Below are 18,655 nucleotides of genomic sequence, written 5' to 3'. Positions count from 1 at the left end.
GATGAGCCAATTGCCTTGAGTGGTTTTGTAGTCTGCATGTTGGTATTTGTTTGTGTCCGGCTAGCAGGTCGGAAGGCAATGGCTCTACTTTCCCAGATCCAGTGATTTTAGTACAGCCGAGCACAGCACGGCTCACAAGAGCGCGAGCTCGACCGTCGGCCGCTACTTCGGCAGTACTGAAACGTGGCCGCCCTAGGTCGTGCGCGCCCCAGATGTGACGTATTTCGTTACGTTTTTGTCGTTTCCGGCGCGTTTTCTGAGTCAGAACCGTGCGCTTTGTTTCGGACGGGCCAGCTTCGGGCAAGCGCGCACGCGCGCACGCAGGCAAGCGCACTCTGGCGGTCACCTTCCTCGCGTCGGAAACGGGGAGAAAATTTATAGATGCAGCCATACTCGCAAGCAAGCAAAGTGCATCCCCAACATGGGTGAAGAGGTTCCCCTGAAGGGTACTTTTTCTGAACAATTTTTTGCAGGCCACCACAAAAGACGGCACCATTGTTGTTGTTTTAATTTTTATTATGGTTGTGCGCAGCGAGAGTGGCTAATTTAGAACTTTGTCTTTTGTGCAAACCCGTCGCAACGTTTCCCTTCCTTTTCAACTGTGACACACGATTTTGTTTACTACTGCTTGTCATATTTTTGTTTTTCCGCCCTTCTGCGCGGATTTGGTCGCAGAAAAGGACAATCGGGATGATTTGTTTTAACAAGCTGCCCAGGCCTGCAGATTAATCCAACTAATAATATAATAATAGCAGCAAAAACAAAATGCTTCCAGCATTGACTATTGGGTATCGTAATCAACTTATGTGTAGCAGTGGCGAGCGAGATGCCATGCCGCGCAATTTGTGAGCTATTCATACTGGGCAAAAATAAAGCGGCAGCTGGCACGTGAAAATTAGCGTCGGGCCGGGACGGGCCGGCTGTCGGAGTGCTTAAAAAAGTTGACAGCACTGATTTCGCCGTATAGAGAAGTGCCCCTTTATAGCGTGCCCAGCAAGAGATGTCCATGCGAGACAATCTTGGAAGATAGTAATAGAGAAGTTTGTACGGCCATTCTTGGTCAACGTAGGCATGACTGTGACAGACAGGGTAGCCTATCGAAAGAAACTGTGTTCGAAGCTACTGCATCGCGAAGTACTTCGTGTCTAATCTCAAAATTCGAGGTTTGGAATGTGTGTATAAACCAGGTTGAAAGTTGGAACACCGAAGAAACCAGGTTGGAACAAGGTTAAAAATTAAAAATAAATGACTATTTTTTTTAGATATAATTTTTTTTGCACAACAAGTTACACCACAAAGTGCCAGCCACATAACGGGATGTGGTGGTTCGTGCTAAATGTGCCAAGATATAGACGGTTACTCGAAAATTACCTACCTGTTGAATCAGCACCTACAGATATCACGAAGTTGATAAAAAATGGCAAAATTATTGCGAGGCGGTCGTATCTTACCACCATAATTTTTGCCCTAAACGTGCTTATAGTACAAGCAAACAACAATATGTCCTGCATAATTTACGTAATAAATAATAACAAAATGTGACAAGAAGGATGACACGAGGACTGCACTTTTGTAGGATCAAACCTTGTACTCAAGATCGAAAAGCTATATATACGTCTAACAACACGTAAAAAACAAAAAAAAAACAAAAAAAAAACAGCATGGTTGTTTTTATTTAGAGAAATATAATTATTTGTTTTCTGTATGAAGATAATTTTTTTCTGCAGTTCTATTTGCGCTACAAGAGATAACCATGACATAAAAGAATTCTATAGGATTGTAATGTAGAAGTTTGTACGGCCATTCCTGGTCAACACAGGCATGACTGGCAGACAGGGTAGCGTATCGAAAGAAACTGATTGAAGCCACTGCGTCGCTAAGTACTTCGCGTCTAATCTAAAATTTCAAGGCTTGGAATCTGTAAATATAGCAGGTTGGAATACCGAATAAATCAAGATGGAAAAAGGTTAGAATTTATACATAAACCAGAGTTCTTTTTCTTGAGATGCCATTTTCTGTTTGCATATCAATTAAGTTACATCACAAGATGCATAAAGGGACACAGTGGTCTATGTTACATGCGCCAAAAACTAGACGTTTAAAAGATAACGCCCCACCTTTTGAATCAGTACCTACAATTATCACGAAGTTTATAAAAAAAATGGCGAAATCATTGCAGGGTGGTGATATCTTACCTCCACAATTTTTTCGCTAAAGTCGGGGTCGCACTGCTTATACATTACACAAAAGGCAGTCTGCAAAAAGATTCTAACGCGAGTCACCGCGAGATCTGAGCTTCGAATGCCTCATGGCAACGAGTTCAAGGAGACACTTGCCACGCTGCATTCGAACCATGGATATCGTGGTGACTGATATGTGCAGACTGTCTTTTGTATGATGCATTAGTAGTGTGACTTCGGCTTAGAGGGGCTTCTAGTAGAAACAAACACCACAATATGACCCGCATAAATTGTGTAATAAATAATAAAAATATTAAAATAAGGACAACACATACTGCACTAGATAGTATCCGACCTCGTGCTCAGGCTCAAAAAGCTACGTAAACAACGCGCGAAAAAGAAAAAAAAAAAAAAAAAAGAAAAAGAAAAAGCACGGCATGATAACTTTTATTTAGGGAAATTCAAATATTTTTTTATGTAAAAAGATATTTCTTATTGTTGTTTTTTTTTGTTTTATGCGCGCTACAGATTGCAGTCAAATATACCAAAAGCCGCGACATGTTCCGATGCGTGTCTAAAATTAAATGAGCACCACATCTCCAGAGCAGCTATTCACCATTCTACCAAAAGACAGAAATTTGTAAGTAAAAGCTGCAGTTACTCAACGTAACAAGACTTTTTCGGGGAGACGCCGCCTCCTTCTTTTTTTCCGATTATGGCCTCTCCGCACGAATGGGACGGCTGGAGGAGCGTTCGCACGCTTTGGGATCTCGGAGGCCATGTTCAAAGAGTATGGTGGAAAGCATTGTAGACGCTGCGCTTCGAAACGTACGTATTCCATAGAATACACTGCAGGTCCCATAGCAGCCGTCCGGCGCGTCGAACGACGAGACGCTAAACTCCCTCGATGTTTTTATGTTAGTTACAATTGAAAACGAGCGTGTTGGTTAATAGATACAAAACTTGAAAGTATAAAACAGAGAGGACGAGGACGAGAACAGGACATCTTTCATTTAGCAACAACATAGAATGGCACAACGATAAAAAACCGCCCCCAAGGGTCTCAGCGTTCTCAAAGAGGGAAAGGAGATACTAGTTATGAAGGAAAGGGAATACACTAAACGAAAAGTTTGAAAAGCGCATCAGTAATCAAGTTATTTTCGATTAGTTAGAATTAACCTTGGTCATTGTCAGTGATAATGCAGAATTATTCTTGTTTGTAGTCCAAAAAGAGAATTGTACTATAAATATAAGAGTTTAAAAATCTGTAGCGTCACGACGAGGTGTCAATATTCTAGTTATCTCTGGTGTTAAGAATTCGACCTCTGTCTTTGTCAATGATAATGACGGTGCAGAAATGTTGTTGTTAACAGTCCCCATGGCAAATGACTCGATGATTTCTCTCCCAAATCTGTTGTTGTGCCCTCCCAGTATCTTAGTATTAGAAAAATGAGGAGTACAGTCATCGCATGTGCGGCTGTGAACGACAATAGGGTGATACGACTCAGTTGAAGCCTTTGATGCTTCCAAGTTATGTTCTCTGAGTCGGTGGTTGACGCATCTCCCAGTCTGTCCAATGTACTGGCTGCCACAACTTAGTGGAATCGAATACACCTTCCTTTCTTCGCATTCTACGAACTTTTTTGCATGTTTTACATTGCACCCTCGGGGACTGTCGCTCCCATTAACCTTTTTGCACATCTGTTTGAGGCGCATACGACAAGAAAAAACCACACTCGTGTCGAACTTGGACGCAATAGACCTTAGACGGTGCGCGGAATTGTGCATGTAGGGAATCACAGCGAAACGACCTTTCTTTTTTAAAACAACTTGCGGAAGTTGTGGTTTGATAATGAACCTCTCAAGGGTGGAGCGAAGTAGGTCAGCAGGAAAGCCTGCTTTTTCTAACCTCTGCTGCTGCAACTTGAGGCTACTTTCGGAGAAATGCGTGCATGACTTGGAGAATGAGGAATGAGAATGAAGACTCACAAGTATGGAGTTCCCTTCAGGAGCATAATTTCAGAAATTGGGTGTTGGCAAAAGCCCCTGGGTCGTTATCTACAAAAACATTTGTCTAATATCATCCTCCCTCAGCCTTTCAGAGTCCAAAACTCCCTTGAATTAATCCCCCGCTTCGATTCGCTTCATTTTTGTTCCATCCCGCACTCAGTTATGTCCTTCGACATTGAAGATATGTATTACAGCCTAGAACCAAAACTCATCTTAGATTCTGTGACTAATGCAATCCATGAACACGGAATTTGCAACTTTCAAAATTCCTCCGGTGTTTCGGTTGAGGGCTTCATCGACCTGATAGATACTTATTTACAGTCCACTTTGGTAGAATACGAAGGAAATATTTACAGACAAAAGAAAGGAGTTTGTATAGGCTCTTGCCTCGCACCTGTCCTTAGCGAAATATTTCTTCTTTTTGTTGACAGGGCTATCAACGATCAGTTGAAAAAGTCCTTCCAGGGTTGCCTAGTTTTTAGGTATGTTGACGATTACTTGGTCATTTATCCAGATGCTGCGTCCGCTGACAGCATCTTTGAAGTTTTCAAAGACTGTGCGGCGGGGCTTACTTTTACCCGGGAAAATCCTTCAGTGGAAGGATTACAATTTCTGGATTTACGATTGCATCCTCATTCCTCAGGTGTTTGTTGGGCCTTCCAGCAGAGGTCGGAGAAGCCAGTCCTCCCTTTCACCAGTGCTCACTCCAAGTCCGTTAAGCATGGAATAGTAAGGTCACTTTTCAAGTCCTCATTCTCCAAGTCATGCACGCATTTCTCCGAAAGTAGCCTCAAGTTGCAGCAGCAGAGGTTAGAAAAAGCAGGCTTTCCTGCTGACCTACTTCGCTCCACCCTTGAGAGGTTCATTATCAAACCACAACTTCCGCAAGTTGTTTTAAAAAAGAAAGGTCGTTTCGCTGTGATTCCCTACATGCACAATTCCGCGCACCGTCTAAGGTCTATTGCGTCCAAGTTCGACACGAGTGTGGTTTTTTCTTGTCGTATGCGCCTCAAACAGATGTGCAAAAAGGTTAATGGGAGCGACAGTCCCCGAGGGTGCAATGTAAAACATGCAAAAAAGTTCGTAGAATGCGAAGAAAGGAAGGTGTATTCGATTCCACTAAAGGCTTATTCACACGATGCATCTTTTCAACGCGCCACAGTTTAGCGAAACCAAGATTTCGCGAAATCAGCCAGTTCACACGTGGAGTATGACGCGCGAAACCTGTGACGTATTGACTCACGAGAATTTCGCCAAACCTTGTCATCTGCACCTGGAATACCAAGCGTTTCTCATCAAAATGATATGAAGTACGCACAGTGTGAAAGGACAGCCTGTTTTATTAATACCACTCAATGAACTTCGTCAGATTCGGCTCACTGGGTTTACTAGTCCTGCCAAACCCGGAAAAGACCGCGAACGTCAAACAGGCAGATGATCTCGAAGCATTTCGGACATTTTTGCATCGCTAATAAAGAAAGTTATTCCCAGTCACCAGGTTTATATCCGGTGCTTGCACTCGTCGCGACTATTGATGAATCTGTACCGCGCCACCAACCCGCACTCTAGGCGCCGTTCACACACCTGACGCCGAGTAGGACGTCGCCCGTACGCCCGTACGCACCGCTTCTCCGCTTGTCGCTCGCCATGTTTGTTTATTTTCTTTCGGCTTTGGCTCGGATACGGAATCGGCCGAAAATCAAACTCCTCCAAAAGCTCGCTCCTCCTCGAAGGTCAGACGTCATAGCAAAGTCGAGCGGCCATTGGCAGCGCCCGTGTTTCTCCTTCGGGTGATGGACAGGCCTCGGTGAGGTTTCAGCGAGAAATTGCTCCAGAAGCGAGGAAGACGCGCCACTTTTTTCGGAGGCGCGCCACTTTTTCGGTGGCGTTCAGACGGGGAATCTGTTTCCCGAAACCTAGTTTCGCGACACAAGATTCGCCAACAAGATGCATCGTGTGAATAGACCTTAAGTTGTGGCAGCCAGTACATTGGACAGACTGGGAGATGCGTCAACCACCGACTCAGAGAACATAACTTGGAAGCATCAAAGGCTTCAACTGAGTCGTATCACCCTATTGTCGTTCACAGCCGCACACGCGATGACTGTACTCCTCATTTTTCTAATACTAAGATACTGGGAGGGCACAACAACAGATTTGGGAGAGAAATCATCGAGTCATTTGCCATGGGGACTGTTAACAACAACATTTCTGCACCGTCATTATCATTGACAAAGACAGAGGTCGAATTCTTAACACCAGAGATAACTAGAATATTGACACCTCGTCGTGACGCTACAGATTTTTAAACTCTTATATTTATAGTACAATTCTCTTTTTGGACTACAAACAAGAATAATTCTGCATTATCACTGACAATGACCAAGGTTAATTCTAACTAATCGAAAATAACTTGATTACTGATGCGCTTTTCAAACTTTTCGTTTAGTGTATTCCCTTTCCTTCATAACTAGTATCTCCTTTCCCTCTTTGAGAACGCTGAGACCCTTGGGGGCGGTTTTTTATCGTTGTGCCATTCTATGTTGTTGCTAAATGAAAGATGTCCTGTTCTCGTCCTCGTCCTCTCTGTTTTATACTTTCAAGTTTTGTATTTTTTCTGTTAAAGCGCGATCCAAACCAGCGCTTGTTTTTGCGCCTGTAGGTCGTGCGGCTGCGGATGTGACGCATTTCGTGACATTTTTGCTGTTTCCGGGCGCGCTTTCTGAGTCAGAACCGTGCGCTTTGGTTTGGACGGGCCAGCTTCGGACGAGCGCGCACGCGCGCAACAGACTGGCCGGACAGGCCAGTCTGTCGCAGCCAGAAGGTGGCGAGAGAGAGGGAGAGAGAGAGAGATCGCGTCGTTATGTTGGAAGAGAATGAAAGTGGGAGAGGAGAGGGCCAATTGTGGATGCGCACCGGGCGCTTTTGTCACTTTGTTCTGAGAAGGCGGCGAAGAAACGCGGAGCCGGAACTAGCTTGCCCTCCACCGATAGGCCGGGACACAGGAGCGCCCTATACGTCACCGCGCGTTTTTGTGCGCGTTGAGACCGGAAGGAGCGAAGAAGTGGCGCGACGTCACGAAAATGCGTCACATCCGCAGCCGCACGACCTACAGGCGCAAAAAGAAGCTTTGGTTTGGATCGCGCTTTAGGGACGTTACGGGAGGCCAGCCGTGGTGAGTGGGGGGTGCACTGCTAGTTTCGTCTGAGCTAATCTGATAACGTTGGGTGGCACTATAAAGCCTGGCAGTTCGATGACAGAGCCATAGAGTTCCCGGTGGCATATTTGGAGCGTGAGGATCTGGTAGCACAGAACATCGAAGAGCCATTCCTCGGGGAACCTAGAGTCCCTACGGGAGCCAGAGTTGCGCATTTGTTTTCCCCGCGCCGCCACGCCGCTATTCGCCGAGATCCATCACGTGAGGAGCAAAGCATCCGGTGGCGTGCAAGAAAGCCACCTTTACGGTCGCTCCGCCGACGTTTCTCTTGCCCCGGCGTATGTTTCCCTGCTTTCCGCCTCCTTTTCCTCCTCTCCTGTTTTCCATGCGCGGCGGCGCGCGCGGCGCCGCTATTCGCCAAATTTAGCCACGTGAAGAGCAAAGCATCCACCTCGTGCGGGAAAGCCGGCGCTACGGCCACGCGCCGAGGCTGAATGCGCAACTCTGCTACCGTAGGTAGCATATACAGGAACTCTAGGGGAACCTGGACGTCAGCGCACAGCTTTTGCAGTGGCGAGGACCCGAAACACACTTGTTTGCTTGGGAGAAGTGTGTTTCGGCGTTTTGCCGCAGCGGGGCGCCAGTCACGTGGCTGGCTCTCCCTTCATCCGTTGTCTGCCGCTCCACCTTTTCCGTTTCGGTGGCCGCTTCTTGCAGGGGGGTAAAGGTGGGTGAGGAGGAGTGGCAAATCCCGTGCGCCGACACCCGGGGTCCCGAGTGAACGATCGCAAAAGAGAGCGACAGAACACGAGAGAAAGAAAGCAACGTTGCCATGGTAAACGCAAAGAGTGAAAACTCTCAGCAATATAAACAGTGATAATTTAACGTTGTAAACTAAATTCTGAGCTATTCTAACGCTTATCAAAAGCAATAAAGTCATTACGCTGCATTAACTTCCCTTCTGTCGAAATCTCGGAAATCTGGTGGTTGCGCAGTTTCGTATTCCTCAACCGCGCCCACCCGCGCCCCACCGGCGAAGCCGGGTATATGGTTTAGTTTAGCGTTAACGCGAGGCCGTACATCTGCGCGCTATGCAAAAAGAAACCTTCGAAAGGAACGCGAATATCTTTCCACCGGTAAGTTCGTGGATTGTTGAAGTTCACGGAACTGCTCTGATGATGTAACCGTGTTTGGGACCCCGAGGGTCTGCCTGCATGATCCGCCGCTTGCGGCAGCCAGAATGTATGGGAAAATGGCGGACCTTTTCCTCTAGAGTTAGTATGTATGATCTCTATGGCTTCTTGTGGTGGACTATGGTGGCACTGATGTCTGCGAGGCGCAGACGCTTCACTTCACGCGGATCCGGTTTCTGCTCTCTCGGTATGGGCAGAAACGGCCTGGTGTGGGCAAACGCGGATTCGTTTGTAAGCGGTGTCTTCCGCCTTTAGTCACTGAGCCTACCAGACGCAGAGTGTGGTCATTATGATCAGTCTTCCTTCGCTTCCTGATTGGTTCTTGGGCATTCCTATGGACCGATGCTGCAATCTGATTAGCTGCTGAGGGATAATGAGATGCTCGGAGTTCGCCACGCCCTGCGTTCCTTAAGTTGTCGGTGACTATCGTTCGAACCGATTCCGCGTCTTTACTGTTGGCGTCGTTTTTCTCCCTTTTGGTTTTTTACTTGTTGTCGATAAAACGTGAATTTATTTTTTTCTAGACAGCGTCGATGCAAACAGATACATATATAGCTTGCCCGTAACCTCATTCGCGGCCATGCCGGTATTCCATGTGCAACGAGCGTTCGGTTCATCGCCGCAGAAGTCGTACGTATGCGGACAGCAAGTCGTCTGCTTCTGCGCAGGAGTTGCGGTGACGTCAAAACGACGCCCAACTCTTATTGGCCGACTGAAAAAAGAAAAATAGTGGGTAGATCTCATTGTTAGACGCTTTGAAGTCTACCCACTATTTTTTTTTTTCAATCAGCCAATCAGAGTATGGCGTCGTTCTGACGTCACTGCCACTCCTGCGCAAGAAGCAGACGACTTGCTCTCCGGATGGTTCCAAAGAAACCAGGACATAAAAACAACCGGCAGTTTATACCCAGCAATGGTGACACTTGCAAGCTATGTATCAGCGCGCAGCTTCTTTGCTGTTGTTTTACTCGCTGACATAGGCCTAAGCCTAAATAGAGAAAAAAAAAAATACTAAGGAAAAAGAAAACCAGAACGAAAGGATGCAACTTTTTACGCCGCTACGTGGGCTCCGAAGAATAGGGCCTTGCGAACTTTGTTCTCTGTATTCCTCGGGGAATGGGGCAAGCTAAACACCATAAAACCCCGAACTCGCTCCGTGTCCAGGTATGTGCTCCGTTTGCTTTACTGCGCAATCTGGACCTTTTTTTTTTTTTTTTTTTTTGTTTGCTTCTTGTTGATTTCCGACGCCTCACTTACACCATGTTTACCCCTTTCTTTGCTCAACGCGGAGCTCCAATTTCCTGCCGTAGAACAAATAACGGTAACGAATAAAAAGAGCGAGGAACGTGCATATGAGCTTCTAGATACGCGGCCCCACGGGGGAAAAAGGGTGACACTAACGTACTGTTTTTTCTTCTTCTTTTTGCGATTGTTGGATTGTCTGGCCATCCGAGCACTGCATAGAGAGCTTTGGTATGGTGTAGTAGAAGCTTTGGGGAGCTTCTCTCTTCACGGATGCGCATTAGAACAATGCATGCATCACAGTATGGTTGTATCGATCGTCCCAAAAGCGTTTTTTTTCGACACGCTCGCGATAAGAAGCAAAAATCGTACCTAATGGATGTGTTCTTCGGGGGTCTATTTTTGGCCCTTATGGTTATTCTGACGAAGACTGACGCTTATTGTCAACGGGGGAAACAAATGGATGTGGTAGAGCGACGCAAAACCCTTCTTCGAGTTGGACGAACTCTTCCATTCCGAATTCTTTCGAGAGAAAAGTTTCGATAAAGGACTGTTTTTGTCTACTAAATTTCTCCTCAAAAGCCAAAAAACAAACAAAAAAACATTGCTTTTTTCGAAGCGCTGTTAATTCTTCTCCTGATAAAGTGAATTAAGATATGTATAAGCATTTAATGTGAGATTTTTATATAAAAACGTGCACGTATCAAACACAAAAAGCTTTCTGACAACCAAGCGGGATGCACACTACTCAAAACTTTATTCTTTTTCTTTTTTTTTTTTTTTTCTGAAGCGGCAGATAACATAGACCAGTATCTGCTCTGTTGCATGGGCGCCGCCATGTTTGTTTATGCTGACGCCATGACACAGTAGGGGGCGACTGCGCTTTTGCGAGACTCCGTTTTTTTTTTTTTAGAAACTTTCGCACATCGCGTATAGCGCAAGAACGTCAGAAATGCATAGTCACGAAGCTCTATGAACACCGATGCCAAAAATGCCGTAAAAAGCAAAAAAAAAAAAAAATTATGCGCAATTCTTTTCTTTACAAGAGCCTGCGTTGGAGATCATTATCTGGCTTTTTTTATCGTTCGGGGCTAAGATTTCGGACACTGGTCTATAGACTAACTCAAGTCTCTGACATCGACCCGCGGCGGTGGCGCTGCTGTCGGCGGTACTGCGCATGCGTTGGCTCTTCCTCTGGCGCGAGTCTGGTTTCTGCGCACTCCCTCACCTAGTGTAGCCAAACGCGGGCTTTTTCTCTTTTTTTTTTTAAGAGTGCGCGTTGGTCTATAGACGCTTTTCTTTGCAAACGCCACCCGGCGGTGTTCCAGTCTTTGACGGCCCAGCGAACTTCCGGTTCATAAAAAGAATGAGCAAAGCCTACCTTAAAGAGACACTGACACCTCCCAAAAAATGTTGTTTATGTTTTGCCAGGCGATCGATTATGAAAGAAGAGTTAGGGCACAGGCGAGCTGGTGAATAATAAACAACATAATAAAACCGAAGACATGGCCCAAGAAGGACAGAGATAGCACCGTCATCTATTATGGTGTCAGAAGAGTACCCAATCAATATTTTGCTGCAGCGTCACGTATCTTTTTTAATAAAGTAGAAAAAAAAATACAACCAAACTGCACTGGGGAGGAAGAACAAATATAGAGGAGAAAGTTACCAAAGGTCACGTGGCTGTGCTACTTTTTTTTTTTTTCCAAACAACGTATTTGCAGATTTTTAGAAGTCAGAAAAAATGGGTATCATATCTTTTGTCTATTTTTAGTATTGAGTGAGTGCCTTCGATGACCCACGACTTTGATTTTCTTTGGTGGTTGGGTTTAAACCATAGAAAAGGGCACGTGACCACGGAGAAGAGAGTGAGCGCGACTCAAACCGGCGAGTTCTCGATCGGAAAGAAAACGAGTTTCGAGCCGCAAATTGTTTTCTGGGTAGTTTGGCAAGTCCGCTTGATTCCCTAATATTTCGGGATAATAAGTTATTTTTAATTAAAAAGCACTAATAAAAGGCACATGATCTAATCGCCAAATCGGTTTTCTTTGTACGCATGTCATGTATAGACGCTTTACTCATGCGCCAGAATACAGCCGCCATTGCTGACCTTCTATTGTTTTACCGAGACACCGAGGCACTGAAATTGGTGTGGACGAGCCTCCACAAAGGCCAATGCTGGGGAGAAAGACAGAATAAAATCTAAGATGGCAATAACCTAGCCTACTATGGTAATGATGAAGTGAAGTAAACTTAATAAGGGGAAACAAAAACTGAAGGCCAGTTATGGCGGTGCCCATGCACAGCTGCTGCAAAGCGTCTATAAACAAAAACCTTGGCGAGCATAAATACCCCGTCAGTGTCCCTTCAAGACCGCTGCTTGAAATGTCGATGCAACATTTAACCACCGATTCTTCAGGCAAACGCCAAAAGAACCAAGAAGCGCGAGATCTGGTCACATTTTTCGGATATTCTTGTAACCCAACTTGTCTCCCCCAAGACGTTTCGAATCGTACAGCCGAAGGCCCGCTAAATCTCCAAAGGTGTTTTCCGTGTAGCATGTATGCTTTCTAGCACTGGTCACATCAGCAAGCTCGACAGGCTTGCAGAGACGGAGCGGCCGGGAGTCGCTTGGGACCTACAAAATTCTGAGAGGGGGCGGGGAGGGGGTGAATTCGATTTTTCCGCAGTGCCGAAATATGGAATGTCACGTGACGTGACGTCCCGGGACAAACATAAATAGGGCTGTCGCGAACGTTTGTCGAACCTGAAAGTTGGACCGGTTCGCCGTACCTTCGACCATACACGAAGTTCGAAGAAGTTCAAATTATGAACAGTGTTGCCCGGCTTCTACACGGATATTTCGAACACTGGGAAACAAATAAATGTGAAAGTAGTTTATTTTATATTTTATAACATGGTTACTAATTTTGACACCGTATAAAAGCGAAAAATATGCGCTTTAAATGCTTTCGTTAGTTAGCAGTGTGATCCAGTGATGCCAACACACCCAACAACTATTGAACTTTTCCTCCACCAGATGGAGTCACTGTTTCTTGTAATTTTCGCGCATGCGCACAAAAGTCAAACTTCAGTCGAACTTCAGTCGCCCGAAAGGCGCACGGAATCAGCGTGCGCAATTTCCGGGAGCCGGGCGGCCTACGCGCGCACGAAAACGCGTTGGTTTGGACACCGCTGAGCCCCGAGAGGAAACGTTGCTGACGTCACCCCTTACCCCGAGAAGTAAAAACAAACAAAAAGGGGCACTGGTGATGACGTTTCGCCCATTGTTGGCTACGCCAACGCCGTAGCCTTGATTGCGCTGTTGGCTGCGCCTCAATTTGCCCCCGCTCGAGTCAGCCGATTTCGGCAACATAGCGTGCTGCAAAGTTTGCCGGTCGGTTTAAGAAACATTTAGACAGAACCAGGTCGTAATATTTGACGTGTGGTCTTCCTAGGTTATACTGAAAAAGACTGCATTTTTTTTTTCAGGAACAAAAATGATGCGGAATTGTTCTTTAATTAAGGACTTTAGATATAAGAGTTTTCTGCGTATCGTCGCCGTGCACTCACCGGCTCGTCTTCTTTACTGAGACCGCTGGCCGCCATGTAGCTGGACCCGATGGTCTTGATCTTTAGGATGTCCTTGAAACGAGGCTGTTCCAGAAGCTGAGGACGTGCGAAAAGAAGGAAAGAGAGAGAGAGAGGGGTAAAGGGCACGTGGGCAACACTGGGCGTCTGGCGCCCGATTTGCCCTTTGACATTATCTTGTAAATCATACAGTCAGACTTTCAGTACTAAAGTGCGTCCACGTGAAATAGACCACAACAGTTGGTTTCGCAAAGCGCTACTTTAATTTACTGCAAAGATGCAGATGGACTATGGCAATGATAGAAATATCCACGGACAGGTCTCAAGCGGCTTCGAAACGTGTCTGCTTCACACATATGTACACTTGAAATATGTCTGCGAGGAAGATGAATGGATGGATGTTAATGGCTCTACCCTTTGTAACGGGCGGTAGCTTGCACCACCTCGCGTTAACTCTTAAAAGAAACGTGCCTCAGGCAGCGTTTGCAGACCGTCTTTCGTACGATGCGTTAGCGGTGCGACCGTATGACATACGACTAGAGAATTGAGTTTCGACGTTCCGTTGCCGCCCCAGGCCGATGGATATTCTCACCGCGTCGAAGTCGGAGATGACCTCGTTGAGGAAGCGAAGGCACTCCAGGCCCTGGTTGTTCACGGACTCCTCCGTGTAGAAGTCCGAGAAGTTGGGCATGGCCGCGAACAGCACGCCCACGGACTCGTGGCTCTTGCTGTACAACTCCTGCGGACGTGTGCGGAACAGATAATACGCTCGGTATATACACGCGCTCTAACAAAAAGTCCAGTTGAGCAAAAATGAAAAAAAAAAAAAAAAAAAAAACTCTAGGCACAGTATGTATTGAAGAGAGACGCCTACACACGTAAAATGCGCAAAACGCGTATTGTACGTAATGTTGCGTGTTTGGCAACACGGTATGTGTTCATACACTCGTTTTTCACGCTGACAGAGTAATCTGCGGGCACCGCAGAGAATTCTGTCGCCATGTGTGCGGAGAACTCCGCGTCTTTTGTAGGACGTATGAGCGGTGCGACTACGGCTCGACGTCCCAGGTGTCAGATTCCAGAGTTACATATTATGCGCAGTGCCCATTGGGACGTCATGATGTGACGTCGACATCAAATCGTGACGTCACGCGATACCCTGACGTCACGTGATGCCGTGGCTTCGCGTGACTCTGACGCCACCTGTACCGTGCCGTCGCGTGTCGTCGTGGGGTCATGTGCCCTGTGACGTCACGTCGTACCATGACGTCACGTCCCACGTGGTTCGCGCTCAATGCGTTCTCTTCTTCCCGGTCTTTTTCACTGCGATCAAGCTTGTGTAATGTTCTTATTTTTATAGAATGAGTATATTTCTATAAAACACTCGACCGGTAGAAATATTTTGCGGAATCGTATTTATCTGAAATACTCCGAGTTTGGGGCCTACCGGTTGTAAATACCGGACCAAACTTTACTCTTTCCTATAGGGTCCCCGGATAACTTTTGCACTCCGGCAGTCTCGGAAGCCAAGTCCCGATATTGGCTAAAAAAACGGTTCGAACTGGGGGACAAGCTCCACAACTCAGCTTCAGATGTCATAATCCACTATACAAGTTGGTTACATTATCGCTCGTATAACGAAACGTATTCTTCCTCGCTCTCTCTCTCTTTCTACTTCGTAGTTCGTTGTTCTTTGGGTTAGCGGGGTATTTAGGCTATTTATTTATTTTGAACATAATGGCCAACCGTGTGGCCAAAGCAGGTTGGTAAAAAGCAGACAGATTCGCAATATCATGAGAAAAGCAGACACGTTTGCACTAATATACCGCATTCGTGGAGGGACAGTTCTATTCGTTGATATATTTAACGAAGAAACAGTTCCTATACTCTGTTTCACATTAGGTCCCGAACGCAGCTGACGCTACGACCAGATGGTGATAATCAAGCAACGCCAAAAATGCATCGTCATGGCTCTCGTCGTCTTTGCAAGCTTGCTGTCATCGGCTAAAACCCATCACAAGCAGTGAACGCGCCGTAATCATGCACTTTTTTTTTTCTTCTTTATTCTGTATATTTGATCATTTCCTATTTCTTTCGCGCATTATTCTTTCTTTCTTGGCTTGAAAAGCTTTTGGCGGCGGTATAAACGATTATCTCTCAGATAGATGTTGCGTGCATTTGATCTGGCAACTCGGTCTCGCTCTGGTGAAATGAAGTTCCAGGAGCACCTTGTAGATGGCGCCAGCGGACCACTCACCGTAAGACGTCGCACGAACTCGGTCCTAAGGCAAACGCGAGTGCGTGAGCGGGCCTTCATCGTGAAACAAAGTAGAAAAGAGTCCTCGTCAAAGCGACGAGGCATAATAACCTCGATCCTTCTGGTTGATGATGGCAGTTCGCTCTTGTCGCAGCATTATCCGGAACATCCGGGGACGACGCGCATCTCTCCGAGATGCGCGTCGTCGCCTTTGCTGCATGCTTGCGACGCTAACGAGAAGTGCGGCTCGGAGCACGCGGCGGCGGCCCCTCTATCACCGATATAACACGCCATTAGCTCGAGTGCGGGGAAATCGAGGGCCCACCGCCGTATATTTAGAGCACTCTCATTTTTCGAGTGGGGGAACAAACGATGCACTCTGCGGTCGCCCCGTCGCCCCCTCCATTGGCTGCTTGGCGCTGTTCTCTCCTGGCATCCGGTCGTTTGCGTCATCTCGCGACGCGAACCATCGATTAATGGACGCGCGGTTATGGGCCCCCACGTATCGTTTGGCCGGCACATGCTTTCGCCGCCGCCATTGTTTTGGAGGCGACATCTAGTTCGGCACATACTTCATCGGCGCCGAAGTGCTGTAGAACAGTATAATACAATCTTGTTGAAAACAGAAAAATTTCGTAAATGTCCAATACACATATCAGATCTTATATAAATTATATAACACATATTAGTTATTACTTATACATGTTCTGGCATGTTTATAGGGGAGATTCGTAAAGCTATTTTTGGGAAAATTAACATCTTGATCTATTTGAAAAAAAAAAAAAAAAACAATTTTAATTAGGCTATAGATTCAGACCTGATTGAGGCCTGGCATTTCTTCGTGCCCAGTCACAGATTCAAACTTGATATGGCATTCTTCCGTCTGGCTTTGTCCAAAAAGAATGTCAAATTTTATTTAAATTATATAGACATAATTTATTATATGATCTTATGTGTTCTGTCATGTTTATTGGATACATTAATAAATAGCTTTATTAGGAAGAAATGACATGTTCATCTATTCGAAGAAAATAATTCACACCAAATTTAGACTGGAATCTGACCTCGATCGGACTTGACATGTTTTAGTGCCCAATCTCAGATCTAGACTTGATATGAAATTCTTCCGTCTGGCTTTGATCTGACGTTTTCGTACCTGGTTATTCGGGCTAATTGCTAGAATTACAGCTTCACTCACAGACAGGGCCGTCAGCTTGTTCAGGCTTGTTGTGATAAAAAAAAAAAAAAGGAAACTGGCAACTATCCGAGACTATGTACTTCGGTTCACTGCATGTTCGCGGCAATAATTATGGTCTTGATACATCGCAATATTGTACGGCATACCCTGTGCCCGAAATATCCGTGTTGCTTTGTGACTTTTTCACTTCTCCCTAGGATTATGTAAGGAAACGCGGTCACCGTTGAAAAAGGTGTCCGCGTTCCGTTACATAAACCTCCCATGTTACAACAAGCTCGCACCCGCTACTTTTGGAACGTTTAATAAACAAGCAAAGAACGCGCCAAGACTTCTACACTTTGTCCCATCCTACGATGGACTAAAGGCCAAAGCCAGGTCCGCCATGCCCAATGACGCTCCACGATAAGCTATGACATGCTTAACATTGATTAGGGGTGGACGAATAATGCTCCGAATCAAAGAGCGCCGCATCATTTCTATAGCTTTGACACTGCAAAGAGCCTGCATGTCGTGGCTTTCTTTGCAATGTAAAATTGACGAGTCACTCAGTGCTATTCGATTTAAACCACTGTCCGCCCATCCCCATTAGTGATCCGAGACGCGGGCAGTGATACGTGCATCGAAGGAAAATACCTCACAATTTCTAAGTGACTCGTGATCGGATCTGGCGGTCCGTAACTGTTGTCTTTAGTCCATCGTAAGGGGAGACGAAGTTTGTATAGTCTTGTACGCGCTACTGAAAAAAAAAGTAACCGATTGCAATTACGATTACTTCATTGAAAAACGTCACTGATTACAGTAATCGATTACCGCATCTCAAAAGTGATCGAAAAGTTACCAGAAAGTAATTGATCACTTTCACGTTACTATTTTAACTTTTTTTTTTTTTTTACGTAATCAAAAATGCACACACAGCATTTTTGGTGCATACAATGCATCAAAGGAGTTACATTTTTAGTTTTATTTATTTTTCTAGATGGAATGGGGAGGGCCTTTGTCGTGGCTAGATGAGATCCGTGCAGAACGCAGTCGTGTATGCCGAGGCAAACTCGGATCGTAACAACCTGTACACAGGAAACGAGAGACTCTCGACAGCTCGACTGTCAAAAAAAAAAAAACGTCGCTGAGCGCGTTGACAACCCCACCTTCTGGTATCTTGGTATCCTTCTTTAGTTGTTTCGGGGTTGGAAAAAAAAGTGTCAAACGTTGGTGCAACGTAGACGAGTGACGCAGAGGCAGACAGAGCGATACGTTTTGCGTAAAAAAAACGCAACTCAATAATTTTCGCTCTTTCGGAAACATAACATTTATTACTTGTAATTGATTGCAGAAAAAAAATAGTAATTGGATTACAGCGAACGTTATTGCAGAAAGAATAAAACTAATTGAGGCGTTAAAAAACTACGATAAAATGTAATTGATTACAAGTTACCAGTTACATGTAACTTGTTACGTATACAAGTCTGCTTCTCTAACTCCCGCCTCGCTAACCGAGCTGCCCCTTCGCGCCTCTTCTCCGAACGCACCGGTGCAAAGCGGTGAAGATTGACTCGCGTGTGCACGCCGAAACGGTGAAGCCTACCTAAATTTTGCCGCTTCGGCATTTTTTTCTCTTCAACGTGACACGAGCCGTCCGTCAGTTTATCAATATTATTTATTAATGCTACGCGATCGCTTGCTTCGCAATTAAAGTATGTTTGTAACCTGCTAGTGCACCGGTCCCGATGTTTAGACTAAACCTCTATACATACTGTTAAGCATGTAGATACGTCACTCGGATTATGCAGCCTGAACGCTTTTCTTGACTCCTTACGAACATCTGTGTTT

At 45.6% G+C, this 18,655-nt stretch overlaps 1 protein-coding gene across 1 annotated transcript in view; it reads right to left on the bottom strand.

Moving 5' to 3' along the window:
• Positions 1-18,655, bottom strand: part of LOC8043607 (adenylate cyclase type 3) — a 77,760-nt gene that overhangs the window by 12,963 nt on the left and 46,142 nt on the right. The window contains exons 12-13 of the mRNA XM_029990129.4: positions 13,966-14,112; positions 13,356-13,451 (exon numbers count right to left, since the gene is read on the bottom strand). Coding sequence (XP_029845989.1) covers positions 13,356-13,451; positions 13,966-14,112 — 243 coding nt within the window. The remainder of the gene's footprint in view (positions 1-13,355; positions 13,452-13,965; positions 14,113-18,655) is intronic.

This window comes from Ixodes scapularis, unplaced genomic scaffold, assembly GCF_016920785.2.
Source record: "Ixodes scapularis isolate PalLabHiFi unplaced genomic scaffold, ASM1692078v2 PGA_scaffold7__128_contigs__length_106722199, whole genome shotgun sequence".
NCBI classification, from domain to species: Eukaryota; Metazoa; Arthropoda; class Arachnida; order Ixodida; family Ixodidae; genus Ixodes; species Ixodes scapularis.
Note: the sequence above shows the minus strand (reverse complement) of the source record. Positions and strands in the feature narration are given on the sequence as shown.